Source organism: Peromyscus eremicus, chromosome 14 (assembly GCF_949786415.1).
Source record: "Peromyscus eremicus chromosome 14, PerEre_H2_v1, whole genome shotgun sequence".
NCBI lineage: Eukaryota > Metazoa > Chordata > Mammalia > Rodentia > Cricetidae > Peromyscus > Peromyscus eremicus.
This window is the reverse complement of record NC_081430.1, coordinates 64,907,331-64,929,340: the sequence shown is the minus strand read 5'-3', so window position 1 is coordinate 64,929,340 and position 22,010 is coordinate 64,907,331. Positions and strand designations below refer to the sequence as shown.

The window sequence follows — 22,010 nt, the reverse complement described above, 5'->3', positions numbered from 1 at the left end:
TAGAATTGAGACAGGGCAGGAGGAGGTTTTAGCACCCTGTGGGGCATGAAACAAAGGCATAGTACACGCTAGTATCTACAGGTTGCAGAATGTGGCTCAGGGTTCAGAGTGTGGCTCTTAGCATGCACTGGGACTAGGGTTCAGTTCCCCACATGGTTACAGCTCCAAGGGATGGAACATGAGAGGATGATGGGAATGGAGGAGGAAGATTGACTGCCATGCATGCTTTCTCATCTGCAGAATTTAGATTTAAATATATAAATGTACGTGTATGACATGAAAGTAGGTCTGTTTGGAGGAGGGGAGGGGAGAGTAGTGGGATAGTGAATGGGTAAGGTGTGATGATATCTGTACATGAAAATGTTACAATTAAACCCATTATTTGTACACTAACTAAAAATTAGTAATAAGTTACTGTGTATATTAATGTAATGATAACATGTCAACACCTTCCTTTCCTCTACTTTCTGTTCTTCTGTTGCACAATGAATAGTAAATATGAAATATAATCTGGGGTCAGATTGGGCCTAGGGGACCAAAGCCCCTATCTAAAGACACTTTAGGGAGTATCCAGGGTGGAAAAATCTGATGTGTGTGTGACTATGCTCATAGAGACAAATAAGCATTTTGGGATGCACAGTCTTAAAAATCTAAATCATGGGACTTACTCATTCATTGGCCTGCATTCTGTCTATACCTGGCTTTAGTGGAAAGACTTCAAATCTGTCCGTTTCTGGCTCTTGTCTTTGGGGGGGGGGGGGTATGAAACCCTCCTGCATATACAGAGGAGTTTAAAACTATGTTTTTCTAAATTTTCATCTTAAAAGCCCCTCTCAGTGGAACCTAGTAGCACTGTGCAAGAGATAAATTGTACTCCCTTAAAATATTTTGTTTTTTCTTTAATTTTTTATTTTATGTGTTTGAGTGTTTCACCTGCACGTTATGTAATTATATGACATGTGTGTCTGGTGCCCACAAAAGCCCACATGGGATCCTCTAAAACTAGAGTTACGGATGCTGTGAGAACCAAACCTGGGGCCTCTGGAAGAGCAAGAAGTAGCACCCCTCCAGCCACACCTTGTGCATGTTTTTGAGAGTGGTGGTCAAGTAGTCACGGGCTCTGTGAGCTGGCCACCAAGCACAGCTGGCTTTGGAAATTAAAATGCATCACATTTTTTTTTGTTAAATAAATCACATCAAAGGTGATGAATACTCAAAACTCCCAATTTTGTCATTATTTTTGTTGCTTGTGCTCGGGGCTTGTTTGTCTGTGACTGTGTGGAGGTGCCCCGCATCCAGTGATGGCTATTGGAAGCAGACATGGAGCAAGGTATTGTTCCCGAGAATGTTTCCTGGCAACATGTTGTTTGACTTTTACCAGAATGCTGCTCGCCACAGCTAAAGGCTGGCCTGTTGTGCTCAACATCCCTGCCTCTCCTGTCTCCAGGCAAGACCAAATCCAACCAACAGGGGAGGGAAGTTAATGTATTATGTTTTCGTTAAATTTGCCCCACCCCAGGCTTCTACCATGTCTGCTGTCTCATCATCTCCCTGGTGTCCAGGGGACATGTTTTAGTTGAGCTGCAGGGTTTTGTAAGCTGTGATTGACAGAGGCCATTAGGACCTGCTTAGGAATGGTGAGAGTGTTGTTACAGGCTGACTGCTTGGTTTAAGTGATACGCACGTATGACCTGACCACATTTCAAACTAAAGCTCGTATTTAAACTGTAGACCCTGTGCCATGGTGGCCCCTGACACTGAGCTGATCTGTGAAATCATGTTAGTGGCAGAAGGGTTTGTGGATGCACGCTCATTGGCCCGAAAGTTCATTTCATTGTACACGCTCTGTGAGGAGCTCCTGTCCAAGCAGGTGAGGACTCTGGTTATTCTTATTCTGTTTTATGTCACATTGAAGTAGATCTTTAAAAGTATGGATGCTGAATAGTTTATCATTCAAATGACACAGATATTTGGAATGGTTTCATACTTCCTGTGGGATTTTCAAACTATGTGTTTTCCAAATTTTTTTTTCTGAAACTTAGTGTGTAACATTTTATTTATACTCCATATGGATTTTTGTCAAGAGGTTATGAGATTTTTCTCCAAGCATCTTGATGCTGCAGTTATAAAGGAGACTTCACATTTGCCTTCATTTCTTGTGGAGAAGGCAGAAGGGGTTATAAACGTAAGGTGAAGTTGATTCTTGAAAATATTCTAGAAATGTTGGTTTTTCTCATCAGTTGCTAATCCCTTATTTGGAGATGTGTGGGGCTTTGTTTATTTATCCTGATCTCTGGAATGGGTACATTCTTTCTCTTGTTCCATGCTTCTTGCAGGTTTGTGAAGTGGTTGATATACCACAAACAAGTGTGTGTCAGCAGCAGTCTTCTTAAATTTAGCTTTGTGTGCAGCTTTGGACCTGTTGTGATCTTTCCCTAATCCCTTGTGATTACATAATGTAACCTGTAGCTGTTACATAATGGGGCTGTTAATACACAGTGACTTGTGCTGCCTGACATATTCATCTTAATTTACTCACTGTTAGGGTGAGATATGGAACCCAAGAGATAAGATTATACTGTCATTTTAAGGGTAGGCATTTGGGAAGGGAACTATAATGTTTCATAACACGAGAAAGTACCACACCACATGGCTACATTGGTAGCATGCTCAACTGTTGGTGTGTTTTCTATACGTGAAATGACTGGGGAAGATATCATAATTTTTAACATTTTTCACTGCAGAATAAAATTATTGGTGTTTTTGTTTTCTTTTATGATTTGCAATCTTGTTTAAAATTCTGCTTAGGTTTTATAATAAAAAGATACACTTCCCATGGAAAATGAAATTGTTACCATGTCCATTACAGTCATAATAGGTGAACATTTAGTGACATCTACTATAGCCAAGTAGGATGTTTATTGATGACAGTGAGCGAAGGGGAAGACACAAAGCAAAGGAAACAAATACACAGGTGTTTTACTCTAAAGAACTTAGAGGTTCAGTTGCATGAAGTAAAAGTTGGAAGAAAGAAGGGAAAGATCATCGGCGTTCTCAAGAAGGGAAGGGCTGATGTTCGCAGGATAGATGGCATCTACTGTATTGGTTTTGTTTTGTTTTGGGATAATGTCTTACCCCCAGCCTCCTGGCAGTCTTCCTTGCTCAGTCTCCTGAGTACTGAGACTGCAGGTGTATATAGCCTCACCCAGCTACGTGAATTGTTTTACAATCTCCTCAAGATTACCAGTCCGGTGGTTATAGTCCTGTTGATAGATGTGGACGTTTGCGAAATAGCCCAAGCTAACAGGTGGTGGGGACCAGTGTAAGCTGAACTCATTCTAACTCCCTCTCCGAGAGGAAAGCAGGGTGCTAGGACCCAGGCAGGATGTAGATGAGTTCCTGTTCTGAGTGCAGGAGAAGAAGAAAGCCTAACCAAGAAAGGAGGGCCGAGCTAACAGCACAGCTCAGGGACATTTCTGAAGGGCCGAGGAATTTGAAGAATCAGAGAATGTTCCTGAACAAAGGAGTGAAATTGGAAGAGAGTAGACATGAAAAGAAAGAGTTTTCTAAAATCAGTATTTATTGGATGTTATTTTAGTAGTCATCACAATATTTACATACTCGGGTTGGTCCCCTCAGAACTGAGTCTACAGAGTTTCTGCTGTACTTCCCCTTCAGCATCACTTCCGCAGGACCTGGCCATGACCCAGGCTTTGTGCATGGCAGACCTATTAGTCTTTCCTTTTCTCTCCCTTCTCCAGCCCTAATCTGTTTTTGTACTTATAACTTCCAGATAATCTCTACCATGGCCTGTGACAAAAAAATAATTTTTCTGCTGAGATTCTTCATTAGTCCATCCATGCATGTGTACCCCAAAACACACACACACACACACACACACACACACACACACACACACCTTACCTTTATTATCTGCATCACACATGGTTGTTTTTAATTCCGTTCTTCTCTATTTTTGTTACCAGCAGAGATGATGATCAAGACCTAATTTGGTTTTATTATCCACAAATGGATGAGCTGGCGTGCTTATTCATGTATTTATCATTTCCATGTCCACAAAGCATTCATTCCCACATGAACCATTTCACCCCTGCAACCATTTGTAAAGTAGATGGCTACTTCGTCTGCCTCTCTACAGCTGCTGCTGCAGCCAAGGCTTGGAGGAGAGGTTGTAGCATGAATCTTAAAGGGTCTTATTAATAAAAACAAACCTGGAGCCAGGTATTGGGGTGAATGCTGGAAGTTCAGAGAGACAGAATAGGCCACAGCCACCTCACCAATTCCTTAGCTGATTCTGTTTCCTCAGACTGGAGGCCTCTGAGTCCTCATCCAGAATGAATCTCAGCTGAACTGTGCTGCTCAAAAGCCTAAAAGCTTAACCAGCATAGTTCCTGGTCTTCACGCCTTATATATCTTTCTGCTTTCTACCATCACTTCCTGGGATTAAAGGCGTGTGTCACCATGCCTGGCTGTTTCCAATGTGGCCTTGAACTCACAGATATCCAGATGGATTTCTGCCTCTGGAATGCTAGGATTAAAGGTGTAAGTGCAGCCATTTTCTAGTCTCTGTATCTAGTGTCTATTCTCTGACCCCAACTAAGTTTATTAGGGTGCACAGTATTTTGAGGAACACAATACCACTACAAGAGGTCACCTGCCTGTAGGCACAGCTGAGAAATGTTCGAGAGAATGTTACCATGAGAATGGTAGATAGGGGACCAGTCACCCCAAATCAGGCATTTTGGGGCCAAGACTGGTGGTGCACACCTTTAATCCCAGCAGAGGCAGTTCTCTGTGATTTCAAGGCCAGTCTGGTCTCCATAGCAAATTTCAGGACAGCCAGGGATACAAAGTGACACCCTGTTTCAAACAAAGTCACTTTTGAATTAAGTTCCTGTAATATATGTTTACTGAGCACTCTACTGTATGCCAAGCTGAGGAACTTTGCAGACTGAAATAGATACACTATTCCAGGAGTGCAGAGCCAGTGGGATTCATGGGGAATGATGTGCAGGTCTCAGAGGGATGCTGGTTTATAATAGAATTTTGTAATTTTCATTGTATTTAACGCCAGCACTGGGGCAGGGTTGTCTAAGTGACTAAGATAGAGAATGGGTGGCTAAACAATGAAGGCTAGGGCTGTGTGTGGTTGGTGCGTGGGCCGGGGTGGTGGGGGGTGGGGATGGGGAGGGGGCAGGGGGGGGGCCCGGGGGTGGGGGGGGGCATTGATGATACAACACTTGGAACAGTCCAGGTGCTGAGCCAGGTTGACTTGAGGAAGAGGAACAGAGGAAGGAGATGGACACTTGAGCCAAGCTGCAGTGAAATACTATGGAAAGAGATTAGCTGGGGGAGGCTGGAAAATGGCTGAAAAATGTCAGACATGTGCCCCACAGATGAGGCTTTTTAAATGATTTGTTTCGCTTCCAGAATTAATTGTTCTAAATCCTAAAAATATGTATCTATCTGAACTCTTTTGGTTTCCAGCCTTTACTTCTGGAATGAAGATCTCATTCAGTTCCTGAGAAAGACATGTCTATGCTTTTATTTTAGGATCACTATGACTGGGGACTTCGAGCTATTAAGTCTGTCTTGGTTGTAGCTGGCTCTCTGAAACGAGGAGATAAAAATAGACCCGAAGATCAGGTACTGCAGTGCTAAATGATGTTGTAGAGTGAGTAGCTAAATGGCTTCAGACAGACGGTGAGGCGCACATAACCCCATTTATAAAAACATCTATTCTTAATGCAGGATATTTTAAGGGTTGGCATTTCTTGAAAGTGGTCACAAGTGTTCCTGAGTATAGAGATGGGAGCCTGGGAAGGAGAATGTGATTTTATAAGTGCTTTTGAAATATCAACCACAAAAAGTATTTTGACAGATATAATGAAATAGCTTAGTAATTACTGTTTGATTTCCTTTGAGAAACATTTAGGAACTCTGATTAATGTAGTAGGGATATTAATCCTGAAAAGTCAGTGAGCACACAGTCAGTCCAGTGAGGCACAGAACACCCACTGTGTGGGGCAGGCATATAGACAAGTGGTTCACACAGTGAGAGTTGTGTCAACCGCAGAGTTGACCTAGCATTTGTGAAGCCACCAGGGAAGTTTCCGTTCTCCTTCTGAGAAAGAAATGGTGTTGGCCGAGCAAGAATTCTCCTTGTGTAGGAAGGGGTAAGATAGGGGTAGACAGAACTATTCACGTATGCATGCAGTAGATCTTGAAATGTAGAACACTAGATACATCTAGAATGTTCTTTTTATATTAAGGGACATTTATTTGTCTTAAATTTGCTACTATGTCTCTTCTTGGTCTCCACTCATGCTTAGCCAACATTTTCTTCACTCCTTCCTTCTGCTCTGTGGTGAGCGTCGATGGAACGTGTAGCTCTTATGGAACTTACTCTGATGTTTGAGTTACTGCTTTTTTTTTTTTTTTTGGTTTTTCGAGACAGGGTTTCTCTGTGTAGCTTTGCGCCTCTCCTGGAACTCACTTGGTAGCCCAGGCTGGCCTCGAACTCACAGAGATTCGCCTGGCTCTGCCTCCTGAGTGCTGGGATTAAAGGCGTGCGCCACCACCGCCCGGCGAGTTACTGCTTTTAAAGTCTAACATCCACTTTAGTTTCTAACCCATGTCAGACAAAAGCTCAAACTAAAAGTATTTGCATTTATGATCTTGTGATTGAGGAGTGCTTCGAGCAATGTGATCTGATAGGCCTGCTCAACTTCAAGTCACCAACTTCTTGGTGAAGGCAAGAGACAGTTGCAGAGGCATTCTGAAGATAGAACACCTACCAGGGAAGGGGCAGGCATCCTTGCTCATCTTATTCTGAGGGCCATCCATGATCCACTAACCTGAAAGCATTTCCCTCCCTGTAGAGAGAGAACAGTACTCTCATCTCAGATTTAGATATGAGGGAAGAAAATGCATTGTTAGGGGCTTGGAGAGATGGCTCCTCAGTTAAAAGGGTATGCCACTCTTCTAGAAGACTTGAGTTTGGTTTCCTGTATCCAGACTGGGTAGCTCACAACTGCCTGTACCTCTAGCTCCAGGGTCTTCTGCCTTCTTTGCATATATTTTTTCTTTCTTTCTTTTCTTTCTTTCTTTCTTTCTTTCTTTCTTTCTTTCTTTCTTTCTTTTTTTCTTTCTTTCTTTTCTTTCTTTCTTTCTTTCTCTCTCTCTCTCTTTTTCCTATCCTTTTCTTCCTTCTCTCTATCACTCTCTCTGTCTCTGTCTCTCTCTGTCTCTCTCTCTCTCTCTCAATAGATAAAAACAAATTATTTTAAAAATTTGTTGTTAACTCAGTATTTGTTAGACTTTGAATTGGCTATGGAAAATTACACTTAATTTTAAATAGTACACAACATAAAAAGTATACATCTTAAGGGTAACACATGATACTTCAATACAGTATGTACTATGCAGTTTTTAAGTCAGGGTAAGCATTTATCTCTTCAAGCATCAATCATTTATTTGTGATTAAAAAAAAGAAAACCTTTCAAAGTCCTTGCTCTTGAAACAGCCTCGCATCCTTGAGACGCAGTGTCCTCTGTCCCCTGTCCCAGGTGCTGATGCGATCACTAAGAGACTTCAACATGCCTAAAATAGTGACTGATGATGTCCCGGTGTTTCTGGGCCTGGTTGGTGACCTGTTTCCAGCCCTGGATGTGCCCCGACAGAGGAAACCACACTTTGAACAGATGGTCAAGCGGTCCACCCTGGAACTCCGCCTGCAGCCCGAAGAAAGCTTCATCCTCAAAGTAAAAGACTTACTGACTGTTGATGGCAGGCAGCGTGATTGGTAGTTCATGTAACTGCTTAAGTGATATTTATCCAAAATGTTAACTATATTACAGGGCTTGAATGTGATTTTATTAAATACTTTCAAGCATTTCATATCATAGTCAGCTAAAGAATATGTTAAGTAAATGCTTCAATATCTAGTCCCTTCCATCAAGGACTTTAAAACATAGAAATGACTGTCATGATACTAAGTGTAACACTTTTTAAATTAGTTACAAAACTTCTTGGTAACACATGCCAAAATTTTATTGTGTTCTTTCTTCCTGCAATTTGTAGAATTCTGAAAGTAAAATCATCAGTGTGTTCTTGTAGGGAGAGGTATGTCAGCATACATGACAAGCACTCAGGAAGGTACTCTCTGACTCATCCAAAGCTGTGCCCAGGCAGGGCTGTACTGTGGTCGGTGAACACATGAGCAGCAATGTGTCACAAGCCTGTGTTTCAGACAGTTTATGTGATGGGAGTCATTACTGCCCTGTGCGGAATGACCGCTATACATCATTTTTGGTGAAAACTCTGCGTGTACCAAGTTATATAAAGTTATATAATAGGGGCCAGGGCTCAGTGAGGGAGAGGACCTGGATTTGAATCCCTCTACCCATGTGAAATCCGGGTGTGGCTGTGTGTGCCTGTCACCTCAGTGTTGGTGGAGGACAGAGACGGGTAGGTTCAGGCACCTCATTGTTCTCTAGAGCCGTGATTCTTAACATGTGAGTCTTGACCCCTTTGGAGTTGAATATCAGTAATCCTGCATATCAGATATTTACATTCCAATTCATAACAGTAGCAAAATGACAGTTATGAAGTAGCAACAAAATAGTTTTATGGTTGGGGATCACCACACATGACCTGTGTTAAAGGGTCACAGCATTAGGAAGGTTGAGAACCGCTGCTCTAGAGAATAAGGTGAAGAATGATAGAGCCTGACACCCAGCATTAATCCCTGGCCTCCACATATATGCATGCATTCATACCTTACAAGTGTTGATGATGATGATGATAATTGATGACAATGATGACTTCATATTATCCTCCCTTGTGCTGTTTATGTGGGAAATCTGCAAGAAGCCATACTGTGGACTTACAGTCTATTTTCCTGTATGTAAGTGGGGACTAACTAGGGTTTCAGGAGAGAACTATAATGAGTAAGTTGTCTTTGGCCTGAGTAACAGGTTGTCTGTGTGTAGGTTGTCCAGCTTGATGAGCTGCTGGCCGTGCGACACTCCATCTTTGTGGTTGGAAATGCAGGCACCGGGAAGAGCAAGGTAGGACAACTCATGCTGTGCCTTTTAGCCTCGGAGGAATCTTCTGGGGTGGGGAGGGGCAGCAACTTGCAGCAGAAGGCCGCGTCGAGTTAGAATCTGAAACCACTGTTGCCTTTCATCAGTTGACACTGTTACCTTTTATATTGAGAGAAAGGGGGCGAAATGAGACATTTTGTGTACACACATGTACACACACACACACACACACACACACACACACACACCACCACCACCACACCAGGAATAATAGGCTGAACCAGAGACTCTTCACACAAGACAGGCAGCGTTCTGCTGTATTCAGGTCTGCACCTGCACGCACATCTGGCCTCTTTCACCGAGGGTGAGAATGCTCAGGCTGAGTGAGCCACCTGGCTTGTGGGACTTGATGAGCACTGCCCACCTTTATCAAAATGACCTTCTTGCCTTTTCAGCGTTATCATAAACTCTCCTTCCATATCATTAAGAAAACAAGTGCAAATATTTCCCCTCATTATTCCTTCAGAGATAGAGCCTTCCTCGGGGCCAAAACAAAGCTTGGGAGGAAAAGAAGGTGGCAGCACCCACATTTTTGAGGTCCCTATTGTGTACTTGGCTAGGTGATTGTGTGTGATTTTCTCCATCACGATGAGATGCTGCGGGTGTTATTAAGCCCCATTTTTAGTTCACTGCTTGGTTCTGTTTGGCCTTCCCGACAGTCCTGGCAGCACACTTATTTTCTTGGTTGGCAGACGGTGTATGCCGAGCTGTGTGCCTTCCCATTCAGGATGCTCGGGTATAAACACACTTGGTGGCCAACAACTAAAAATAATCAGAATGGGCATGAGAGTTCTGGAGCATGGCTGCACACGGCACTGGCCAGTCCTCAGAGCTGAACCCGAAGGGGAACAATTGCTGGGGGAGGTTTTCCTAGTGAAAAATGTAATCATCGCAATACTAAAGTAGATTACTGATAGACCCATAATTACTTTGTTAGTGTAACTTTCAGATGTAGGCCATGGTTCATGGAAGGATAAAATTAAATTCTGTAATTTCTGTAGATTAATGGTTTCTAAAAATGTAAGCTGCATATCCCTAAGGCATTTCATTTCTTTCCACTACTCTTCACCTATTCTGTCCTCTTCAACACATACTTAGGCTGATATAAGCAGGACCGTGTTATTTACTCACTCACCATCCTAAAGTGGATGGCAATATTTTACCAGCCCTTCAGAACCCCTAGGATTGTCAAGGATGATACAGATTTAAAACAACATCCTTGGCTTTTCAGGGGACGGTAAAGGACAGGTAGGACAGATATTTGGGTCAGTTAAATAGATACCCACCTAATGAGGCCCAATTCTGAGGTCTTCCCCTTCAGGCTTCTTTTGTTGGTTAGCTAGTCTCCAAGCACCAGTGACACTATGCCCTGGGTATTTGCTTTGAGGCTGTCCAGGGCACTGACACCTGTGGAGCAGCAACCGACCTCTGCTCACTACATGCCCAGAAGCACAGCTCTAGTTTCTCCGAGTCAAGACCACATCCTGTGAGGGTTTTCTCACCGCTCTGTGTCATTGGGACTTGAAGAATGTCTATACCAGTACTGTTGTCATCCCTGAGTTTTGGTTGGAATGCACACTGTGGGTCATTCCTCAGCCTGCTAAGTGAGGGGCTTCAGCAACCCATGTTGACAGCCTCTGGACAGTTCTGAGATAGTCTCCAGAGTAACCTCATGAACAGAAATGCTTATACACATTCATGTATAGTTAAAGATCTCAACACCCAGTCTATGTATAAAGATCTCAAATCCACTCTATGTACATAGCTAAAGATCTCAACTGATAAAGCAGCTTTCTATCATCTGTCTTGGAGAATCGGGGGAACTGATTCTGTCACCCCAAGCATCCATGGGATTGAATTTTACAAGATGAAGATGGAAGTGTACCTATGACCATTTTTCCTGCCTTCTGCACTACACACCGGATATCCAGTAGTACACGATGCGTTAGGAGAATGCTTGATCAACCTCTCACTGTCCCTTTGTCCAGCTCTTACATTAGTTTTCTTGGCTCACTCTTCCCAGATTTTGAGAACATTGAACAGAACATACGTTAATATGAAACAGAAACCCATTTGGAGTGACTTAAATCCCAAGGCTGTGACAACAGATGAACTCTTTGGTTTCATACATCATGCTACCCGAGAATGGAAAGATGGCAAGTACTATTTCCCTTTTGATGCACTAAAAATGTCTTTTTCTCTATTTCCTTTTAGAAATCTGTCTTTCAGTATAAACCATAGCCATACTCACAGATTTTGGTCATAGTCACAGTTTAGCTGTGTGTTGATGCAATCAAAAGTATAGCTGGTCACATGACCTGCAGACTCAAGGTTTGAGGAAGTGCTTGATTGCATTTGTCAGGTTCCGGCTCCCAGCTGTGTGTTTCACTCACACCAGTGATAACAAGGCCCTAGTAAACCAGGGAGAAGTCAGTGTGAATGTCCTGTTTCTAACGTTCCTAAGATGAGACACTGAACGAATGCAGGTCGACATCACAGTTGTTGGACACAGAAGGCAGCAGGCCATGCTTCCTGCCTGGAAACTGAAATTGAAAACATTTTGAGCATAAGTTTGGGGGTTCGGAATATTTCAGATGTTTGATTTTTGGATTAGGGATATCCAGCCAGGGAATCCAATGCAAACATTCCAAAATCCCTGAGAATTTGACATTGGAAACACATCTAATCCCAAGTTGTTGAGGTAAGGGACACTCAGTTTGTATTTGGGAACCATTAGAAAAGCTGATGGCTCATACTTGTTATGGTGGCCAATTTTACTGACTTTAGGAGTTTTTTATACTTTTTTTTTTTTGGTGTTTTGTTTCTTGTTTTTGATTTTTTTAAGACAGGGTTTCCCTGTGTAACAGCCCTGGCTGTCCTGGAACTCGCTTTGTAAACCAGACTGGCCTCGAACTCACAGAGATCCATGTGCCTCTGCTTCCCAAGCCTAGCTGTGGTTTGTTTTTTTTATACCAAAGACTTCACAGAGGAGTTCTCCATGAGTCCACCGAAGCAGGTTTGCTGAAGTTCATAAAGGCAGCACCTACGGAATGCTGCTGGGACACACAACACACAGACACCTGATAACAGCAAAACGGGTGCTTTGCTACATCTCAGGTTTTGACAGCCTCCCATAATTCTCATGACTGAAGCTGTGAAGCAGACGGGTAGCACTTTGAAGCATGGGATTTTAAAATTTAAACCTTGAATAATGTAATAGGAAAAATGGAATAATATAAAAATATAATAAAAAAAGGTGAACTATGCCAGGCAATCTAAGATAGATACTGAACATGTGTATGTGAAAAGGGATGATGTCTTTACTTGTTACGAGTTTTCAGTTTATATTCATCACTGCCTATAAATCTCAACAACAGTTCTTCAAGGAAAGCATTTTCCTGTGTGTGACAGTGCTAAGCTCATTTACCGAAGGTTGGGACCCTCCCCTGGAGGTGAAGCCTGCCTGTTTGTACATAGGAGAACTAACTGGATAGAGAGACCACCTAGAAAGCGCAGAAAGAGGCCACTGTATCCCACTCATGAGGAAGAGGGAGCAACTTTCTTTTATTTAGCTGATAAAGGAGCTTCCAGGAGAAATAAATGTATTTTAGAGACAAACAGCCCTTGATTGTATTAGCAACATTACTCCTGCTTTGCAGGCCTCTTCTCATCCATTCTGAGAGAGCAAGCAAATCTCAGGCACGATGGGCCAACCTGGATAGTCCTGGATGGGGATGTTGACCCTCTGTGGATCGAATCCCTGAACACGGTCATGGATGATAACAAGGTAAAAGACACTGTGGTGCCACTCCTTAGCCCGACATCCAAGGGGCATTGAGAATGCCATCCAACTGCTAGAGTCAGTAGCCTCTTATACTCTGCAATGTAGTATTTTTTATGGAGTCATTATTTTGATGAATGATGTTTTCCTCATAATTCATAGTAAAAGAATTTGAGGGACTATGTTTCCCTTGTCTCTGAATTGAATCACCTTTGAAATTAGGTACATAGATAAGAGTTCCGTTTATCTGCCTTATAGTTTTCTAAGAGCCAAGCATTAAATTCTTCTATCTTATGCAGTCTGACTAAATATTGAATACATAGACAACAAAGGAATTATTTTGTGCCGTATGATAACTGATGAAGCCTGGTAATGCAAATTAAGTTGTTCCTATGGCTACAGATTATGTTTAAATGATTTCCCAAGCGTGTTGTGTGGTTGTCCTGGGAACAGCAAAGACAAGAGGTCCCATGTGATACCAAAAGAACAACACAAGGCCTGTTGTTGGGGCAGGAATGAGAAATTGGGAGCCAACATTACTCCAAAGTAGCATCAGTGACCATCTTAGCAGCAGGAACTGCTTTCTGAATGAAAACACTGTTTATCAGAAAACAGAGGTCTAGGGTCTTCACACCTATATGAGTGACTATAGGACACTTGATATTTACAGTCATGCAGATTCTCCAGATTTGTTTATTGTGGAATTCGGGTCTTATGGGAGTCTACTTACATTCGGGTTGGTAACAGTTACTACTGCTGTTGGAGGATTGGCGGTCAGGAGTCCACGAAGGCAATTTTGTTCTTTAAGGATTCAGCCAGACTGCCTCTGGGTAGGCTCAGATCTCAGTTGAGATGAGTCTACCTGTGGCTGCCCTGCTAGGGACAATACTAGTTGTGATGGTCTGTTGGCTGTTGTTTGGGCTCCTGGTGGCAACCTGCCTCTGGCAACCACCACATCCTGCTTGTTGCAGGTGCTGACCCTGGCCAGCAATGAGCGAGTGGCCCTCACACCCTCCATGAGGCTTCTGTTTGAGACCCATCACCTGAGAACAGCCACCCCAGCCACTGTCTCGAGAGCTGGCATCCTGTATGTGAACCCGCAGGATCTAGGCTGGAATCCGTGAGCATTTCTTTCTTTCCTTACATGTTTTTATAAATGCATGTGACATGAGCTTTATTGCATTACCATCAAGGAAGGCAAAGTTGAATGGTAGAGAGTGTATTGGCACTGTTGTCCTGCCGCCGCCGCTGCCGCCAACATCATCCACAGAACTTTCTCCATATTCCCCAGATGGAGACTGTGCCTGCTAAGCGGTAACTCCCATTCCTCCCTTGCCTGAGTTCCCTGCCTCCACCTTTCGGCTGTTGTTGATGGTGTTGTGAATACAGGCGTACAAGCACAAATTGCTCTTCAAGGTCCAGTTTCAGTTCCTTAGTGATAACCTCGGGATTGCTAGGTCAAATGCTAACTCAGCTTTTCATCTTTAAGGAGTTGGTATCACAGTTAACCACAGTGGCTGCACCATGTTACCTCCCTACTAGCCCCCCACAGAGGATGCTGAGATTGCTGTACACTTGCTGGCACTGTCCTTTTTTCTTGTGTTCTAGTTTTCCTCACTGTCTGCTTTTCTAGGAGCCTCACTGAGTGGTGTGAGGTGGGATCTCACTGTACTCTGTACTTGCATTTCTCCACTGGCTAGTACTATGTAGAGCATGTTTTCGTGTGTGTGCTAAGTGTTTGTATGTCTATGAGAAAAAGTCTATTCAACTCTCACATCCGTTCTCTAATCAGCTGGTCTTAAGTTTTACTTATTTATTTTAATCTCAGTTAAAATGATTTGAAGAAGATATTACTAATTAAATGTAAGGCTCATTGCATTAATTTAAAGGTAATTAAATTAGCACCCAGGTGTCTAAGTCATTTTTACTTACAGATTATCTTGATTACACACTTAGAAAATATTTAACACTCAGTAAATATGTGTTGAATAAAATGAACAAATCATCATTTACATGAAGCACTTAGATAAATAAATCATTTTGTGAGCATGTCTGTGCACATAATATGCACATATATTTAAACAATAGAAATGCTTCATTCTGAGCAAAGGTTTTGTATCTCTTGCTTAGATCACACTTCTCGGTTGCTGTGTGGTTATGTGTCTCCCACAGTGTTCTCATTCTGAGAACTTCTGAGCTGGGCAGGTGACCACGAGCTCCCATAGCAGACGCCCTCCATCAACCCCTCGACACAGCCTTCTCACCTTGTCTCTGCCCCAGACACTGTTCCATGTAACACATACCCGGACTCCCTGCCCTCTGGCTTCTGGTTTCTATGGCTCATGAAGAACCTTGGCAGGAAATCAGAAGGAGAGATGAGAGCGAGATCAGGCTCTTTTCTGAGCCCTCCCCAACGGGTCACCTAAGGATGGCTGTGGAGCTTAGCTCAGGTCAGTAGCCCTTCTGTGATTCTCCTGAAGCTGCCTTCTTCTAGGTCCTTCTAGGCATCCATTCTCGTGTCTCAGCATTCCTTGCTTTCAGCCTGTGCCAGCAAGTGTCCCTCACTGTAGCGAATCCTAAGAATTCCTGAATTTATAAAGAGAGAAAGCTGATTTGGGCTCCAGCAGCAGAGGCTCAGTCTCTCATTATTTGGGCTCTTTGTTTAGGGGCCTGTGATGAAGCAGTGCATTGTGATAGAACAGAGCTGTTGCCCTCGTGAGCAAGCTATCTAAAGAGAAAGGAAGAGACCTGGACCTCCACTGTCCTTTTTAAAGACACATACACAGTCACCTCACACTTCTGCACCCCACCTGGCCACCACCTGGTGTGAGCACCACATGTTTAACCTAGAGGGGTTTTTGAGGTGCCTGTAAACCCAAACCTAGTTGCTCTTTGGTTTCTCTCCACCCTCCTGTCACTTTGTGGCCAGTCCTTTCAATCATCCTTCCCCTAACTATTCTTTAAGAAGGACCCCTGCTTCCTACCAGGTGCTGCCGGTTCCTCTTCTTGTGTGCTGATGCTCACAGAGAGAACCATGGCCAGCTCTTTGCATTTGTCTGAGGGAAAAAGTTTTCAGCCTCTACAATGCAAAATTGCTCTTAGGCTAGTGTGGGCGCCCACAGAGGTTTCCTACTGAGATCTGAGCTTGCTTTACCCAGCAGGGCTGCATAAGGGGATGGCTTGACCATGCACATGGTTACCAAGTATTTGAAAGGGTCTGCACTTGGGCTATGCGGTATGCTTTGATCTAGTAAGGGGGAGGTCTTTTGCCCTGCCCCTTGGCATTGTTATAAAAAGCCCCTTTGAAGAGACACAAGGGGCTGGTGGATATTGATCCAGATACTCCCAAAGCTATTTTGTGTTTCTGTCTGTCTCAATCTCCACTGTCTTTCTATCTACAAATTTTTCATCCCTCTCTCCTCAAGAGTACTCTGGGTAAAAATGGGAGCTGGCCTCCCACAGGCTAGCATCTCCCTCTCTCTAGGTAGGATTCTGTTCCTGGGGTGTTTTTGTTGGTTAGGACTGGCTTAAGGAATCTTACACCTGCTCTTCAGCTCCCCTACCTCGAGAGCAGGGTCTTTGCTGTGCAGCAGGCCACATTCACTTCCTTCAGAGATCCCTCATCTGTTCCACTGTGTTCTGATGGCTCCCAAGTCCCTTTGCCTTTCAGTCTCAATCACATCGTAAGGCAGTTGATGCTTATGATGGCTCAGAATGACTGTCTACTTAAGGAGGGATGTTTATTCAAAGTCCCAAGTAGCTTCAAGGGCCATCCAGTTTGTATAAGAGCTAGACAACCTTCTCTCCCTGTTATGTCTCAGTTTATGGAGGCTTTCATTGTATCGGAGATGAACGTGTTGGTTTTAATTTTCATGTGAGAAACCAAGGATCCAGTCAAGACATTTCTGTAATAAAGGGAATCTTCTCTAAGGGTATTTTATTTCTTTACTTGCTGTTGCCAGAGAGTTCCAGCAATCTCAGGTTTCAGATCCTTCCTTTCACTCTGTGAATTATTAGGTAATTCACTGCCTTACTTTAATGCCATAATGTGATAGCTTTATGTGTATTGTTTATTCAATATTCATTTATATTCAGAGATCAATATATTAACCTCATTTTCTGAAGCATTAAAAAGTATTAGTTTTCTGCAGCTGCTTGCTTCCAAGTGTTCAAAGCTACAGGGACATTGGGAGCGTACTGCAGTCACAACACCTTGTTCCTAAAGTCTTCCCCGCCATGTCTCCACCTTGGCTTTGTCTCTGGCTGACATACATACACATGCACGTGCATACAGAAGTCTGTTTTCTTCTGTCACTTTTTTGCAGAAATTCTTGAATATAAGTTGGAGACATTAAGACATTCCATCTGTAAGTACTTAAGCATTTATTTTCTAAGAACTAGAGCACTCTCTTTTATAAATGCACTATAATTCATACACCTCAAAATATGTCTTGATTTGGCAAGCCTTTTTTTAATCTTGTGAATTACAAACAATTTCATTTTTACCTTTGAAAAGAATCCACCACCAAAACAAAGATTGTATCTCTTTATCTCTGTTGTCCCCATGTGTCTAGAACATTCCCCCAACTTGTTCTTTCATAACATGTGTAATTTGGGAGAGAAAAAACTCAAGTCCCCTGGAGGATGTCCCATTCGTGGCTTGGAAGTGGTGATTTCCTCATCCAGTCTTTCTTTCTACCTATTTTTCTGTCAAGAACCTTTTTTTTACACGCATTTTCCTTCCTTCTTCCCCTCCTTCTATTCTACTCCATGCTCCTTGTCATTTTCTTTTCTTCCATTCATGGTTTCTTGTAGTTCAGTGGGTTATAGATAACTACTTATCAAGATTTCTTTGTTTTCTTCTTTGGTTCTCAGATTGTCACTGATGTAGCTAGGAGGAGCCCCTCCAGTCAAGCTCAGCCCTTCTGTATTCTTTACTTATCTTTCTGAGTCTTTGTTGGGCACTTAGATGTTTAGTTTGTTTCAGAATTTCTTTACTTGAAACTTAAATCAGCCATTTCTCTAAGCAGCTGGAAGGGGTGCTTTCAGTGTAAGCAGTTGTGTTTAGAATCCAGGCTGGGCTCCCTGTACTCCTTGCTTTTGAGAGACCTGCATTTGGAATTATATGTCCTGCGGTAGTGGTCCATTCCAAAATGCCCATCCTCAAATCTGCAGCATCTTTTGTGAGTTGGGAAGAACTGCAGACAGATGCACATCTAGGTCGTAGGTTGTGTCACAGCCACATATAATGGTCCAGACCTCTAAGTTTTCTTTCTTCATGTCAGTTTTTATTCAAATAATAAAGATTTAGCAATAATTTCCACATGAAAATTTCAACTGTCCATATTTGTTGATAGAAACCATCTTACTCCTTGTGCTGTGTGATGACACTGACCTTATGACAGAGGTCATTATTGGCCACCTTTCTGGCAGACTCTGACTACATGGCCTGTTTTGGTCAAGCTTGTGTCTCTCTAGAGCATCTGCTATTCATGGAGACAATGGGGCCACAGCAGCCACAGCATCATTTGCCAGTGGGTCTCGTGTGTTTCCAAAAGGAGGTTCTGGCTGATACCAGTGCAGCTCAGCAAACAGCTCTTACTTGCCCCCCAATGCAAAGCCCACTTTGGGGGTCTTTTTGGTGCTTGTTGCTCCTAGTGATCCTTGCAATGGCCTCTGTTCCCCAAGTCATGCGGAAGACATTGTATAGGAAGGTGAAGTGAGGGATGTTTATGCTCAGTAGAGCCCTACCTGACAATTCTTGTACTTAGCTGAACAAATTGAGAAGATGCACAGAGAAACAGAGGCAGAATCTGAACCCAGGCCTCCAATGCCACCAACTCTGTGATTGGTAGTAAGCTGTTAAATGCTGATCTAAGTTCTTCATGCCATAACTATAGGAACTCTACAGCATCATCATCTCCATTCAGAGCTAGAAATGAAGGCAGACAAGTCACCTTCCCCAGATGACCTGGTTAAAAAGTAAGGGAGCTGAGATGCAGGTTCAGGGTAATCCATGTTAAAAGTACTGTCTCCCTGAGCAATGCTCTCCCAACTCCTCCTACCATAAATTCTAGATGCAATAATTCCTTTCCTGGGCTGGCAAGATGGCTCCCAGGTAAAAGGTGCTTGCTCCCAAGCCTGACAACCTGAGTTTGATTCCTAGGTAACACGTGGTAGTAGGAAAGAACCAACATGTACAAACTTTCCTCCGTCCTCCACATTTGAGCATAACATATAGGCATCCCCTAAATACTAAATAAAAATACTAAATACATAAATAAAAATAACGGGAAATCCACTCTGGCTCTGCTCCCTATCAGCAGCAGAGTCAGTCACTGAGGATGGATGTGGTCTCCATGTCTTTGTTCTCAGTGGCACTGCACCACACTGCCCACATGCGAGTGGGCTCCTACTGAAGATTTGATAGCTGTCATTCTGTAAACCAAACCACAGTATAACAATGGTGAATATTTTATATGATCCCTCCTTGAAGTCCGTGGAAAGCACCAGAGGGCTTTGATAAAACACACATCTTACCTTCGTTTATACCATATTCAAGATGCAGAGTCTGATTTGCCTTTATAACAAGGTCTGGCTGTAATCAGCCTGTGGCAGCACTGTTCATGTGCAGCCTGCTAAATGTATTTATTACCACTGCTTCCGACTTAAGTACAACTTTCTGAGTGATTCTTTTTCATTCAGCATCTCTTAGTTGTACCCCAGAGGCCAGTAAGGATGCCATCATGGCATTGGTAAGCAGTTTACTAATCCGATGGCGATGTTTAATGTATCAAAATAAACGGTTTGTAAGCATGAGGCAGCTATATCTATATATCATATAAATATCAATGTAATAAGGCATGGCATACCATTTCTGAGTCCCTGGCTGTGAACACATTATCCCTTTCAGGTCAGTGTTATGGAGTCCAGTAGAAAAGCAGGTTGAAGTAGGCCCTGTGGACTGTTCACCTCTTTATTTATAACTGATTCCTCATTACTAAATAATTGATGCCAAGATTAATCAAGAAAAGCACCAAGCTGTTTTCATAAATAAAGCCTCCATCATGAACAGAATCTGTTCATTTGGGAAATGACATAGTGCACTTCCCTTTAAATGCAAAGTAATGGCCTACTTAGGCACGATTATGTTTGCCTTCTAAGAGCTATTGGGAGTTTCTTTTTACGTTCTTTTCATTACAGTAAAAATGGCCATTAAAACAAGTCTTTAAAGGGCCATTTAAAAATATTTTCCATTTGAGAAATAGAGTGAACCACTCAACATGTCCGTGAAGTGTTGCACCAAGCTGTGTGGAAGGGAGAGCTTCGAACTCAGTGGCATCGTGCTTTTCAAAGCTCTTGTTCAGTAAAAGCTTTTCCGTGTTCCTTTTCAGGTATGTGGCCAGTTGGATCGACAGAAGACGGCATCAGTCAGAAAAGGCCAATTTAACTATTCTTTTTGATAAATATGTTCCTGTGTGCTTGGAGAAGCTAAGAACTAGCTTTAAAGCCATCACTTCTATTCCAGAGAGCAGCCTGGTGCAGGTTTGTGTCCAGCCTCAACGGCTGATGTTCTGTGCCTGGGGAAGTCAGAATAGCACACATTTTGCTCACTTAAGAAGATGGGGGAAGGTGCTGGTAGGACTGCCTAGTGGGTAGAGATCCCTGGCATAAAACCTAATGACTCTCAAGTTCCATCCCTGGGCACCACATAGCAGAGAGAGAACCAACTTCTACAAACTATCCTCTGACCGCCACATGAATGCCAAGGCACCCTGCACCCATACGAGTACACATGTACACATGACCCCCCATAAATACACATAAACAAATACATTTTAAAAAATATTTTCAGAATTGTTAGATTGCTTCTAGCCTCCTGCTGTAGCCCCTTCAGCCCTTGGAAGTTTGTGATGACCCCAAGAAGTGAAATCTAATCACTTTCCTACACTATTCCCTGAGGTTTACATAGTTCTAGCACTCAGTAAGCACCATGTATGTGTCATGGAATCATCATGTCATCCCAAGCATGCTGGGACAGAGCTAGAGCAAAGTCGCTACAGCATCATTTATTTATTTTTCTAGCTGTCACTGTGTGCTTAATACCTGACGGATATAAGAAAGGGACACCTTATTGTGGCTCACAGTTGCCAGAGGGTTTCAGTCTTTCATGGTGCAAAAGGAAGACTGTGGGAACAGTGAGCCCTGTTCATATCATGGTAGACTAGGAGCAGAGGGTGCAGGAACCAGAGCTGAGTCGCCAGCCTGCCCTGAGCGATCTACACACAGCAGCTGACTGCCCCCTAAAGGTCTCTCTCTCACACACACACACACACACACACACACACACACACACAAATAGTACAATCATCTGGGAGACAAGCATTCAAAACATTTAAGATTCAAACCATAACATTGCACAGAGAAATGCTCCACGTGTTTTTGAATCAGATGGCCAGGCGAAACACAGATGGTGATTGGTAAATAGAAAAGAGCGCGTGACTGTTCCACACATGCTCCTGAAGAGCGCGTGACTGTTCCACACATGCTCCTGAAGGCGCGTCGGTGTGTGTGAAGAATCTGTGAGGCTCCAGGGATCAGTTGTTTGTTTGTTTGTTTGTTTTTCTGATCCTCACTGTGAGACAGCTAATGCTAGTAAAAGACACAATGGATTTGGTATAGCAGCGAATGGGATCTATTCACAACAGAGAAGTGAAGGTCATTGGTGACAATGTAGCAAGAAGTATCAAACTTCACTAAAGGTTTACCATGGAAATGTTTTTCCCCTCCAGGAACAAAATTAGTTTCACAGAACTTTGTTCTCATCAAGTTACTATGTTACCAAATTTGTTTGAAGCTGAATTAGAATAGTCAGGAGCATAATAAGAAGGGAAAGTTCAGGTTTTTGGATAATTCACACACCAATTAAGTAAACGATAGTATTCAACAGTAATTATCCGAGGTATAATTTATTTCTGAAAGCAGGTCTGAATTTATTCATAATGAATTAATTATGTGGTTAGCCTAATTAGACTTCCTCGGGTGTAACGCTTGTAAAAAGCCGGGCCCGTTCTTTCTCAAGTTGACTTGTGTATTTGTGT

At 42.8% G+C, this 22,010-nt stretch overlaps 1 protein-coding gene across 1 annotated transcript in view; it reads left to right on the top strand.

The window, feature by feature from the left end:
* Dnah11 (dynein axonemal heavy chain 11) overlaps positions 1-22,010 on the top strand; it is a 319,597-nt gene that overhangs the window by 136,597 nt on the left and 160,990 nt on the right. The window contains 8 exon segments of the mRNA XM_059279404.1: positions 1,732-1,870; positions 5,575-5,667; positions 7,590-7,784; positions 9,015-9,092; positions 11,152-11,284; positions 12,788-12,915; positions 13,881-14,029; positions 20,304-20,454. Of these exon segments, the coding sequence (XP_059135387.1) occupies positions 1,732-1,870; positions 5,575-5,667; positions 7,590-7,784; positions 9,015-9,092; positions 11,152-11,284; positions 12,788-12,915; positions 13,881-14,029; positions 20,304-20,454 (1,066 nt within the window).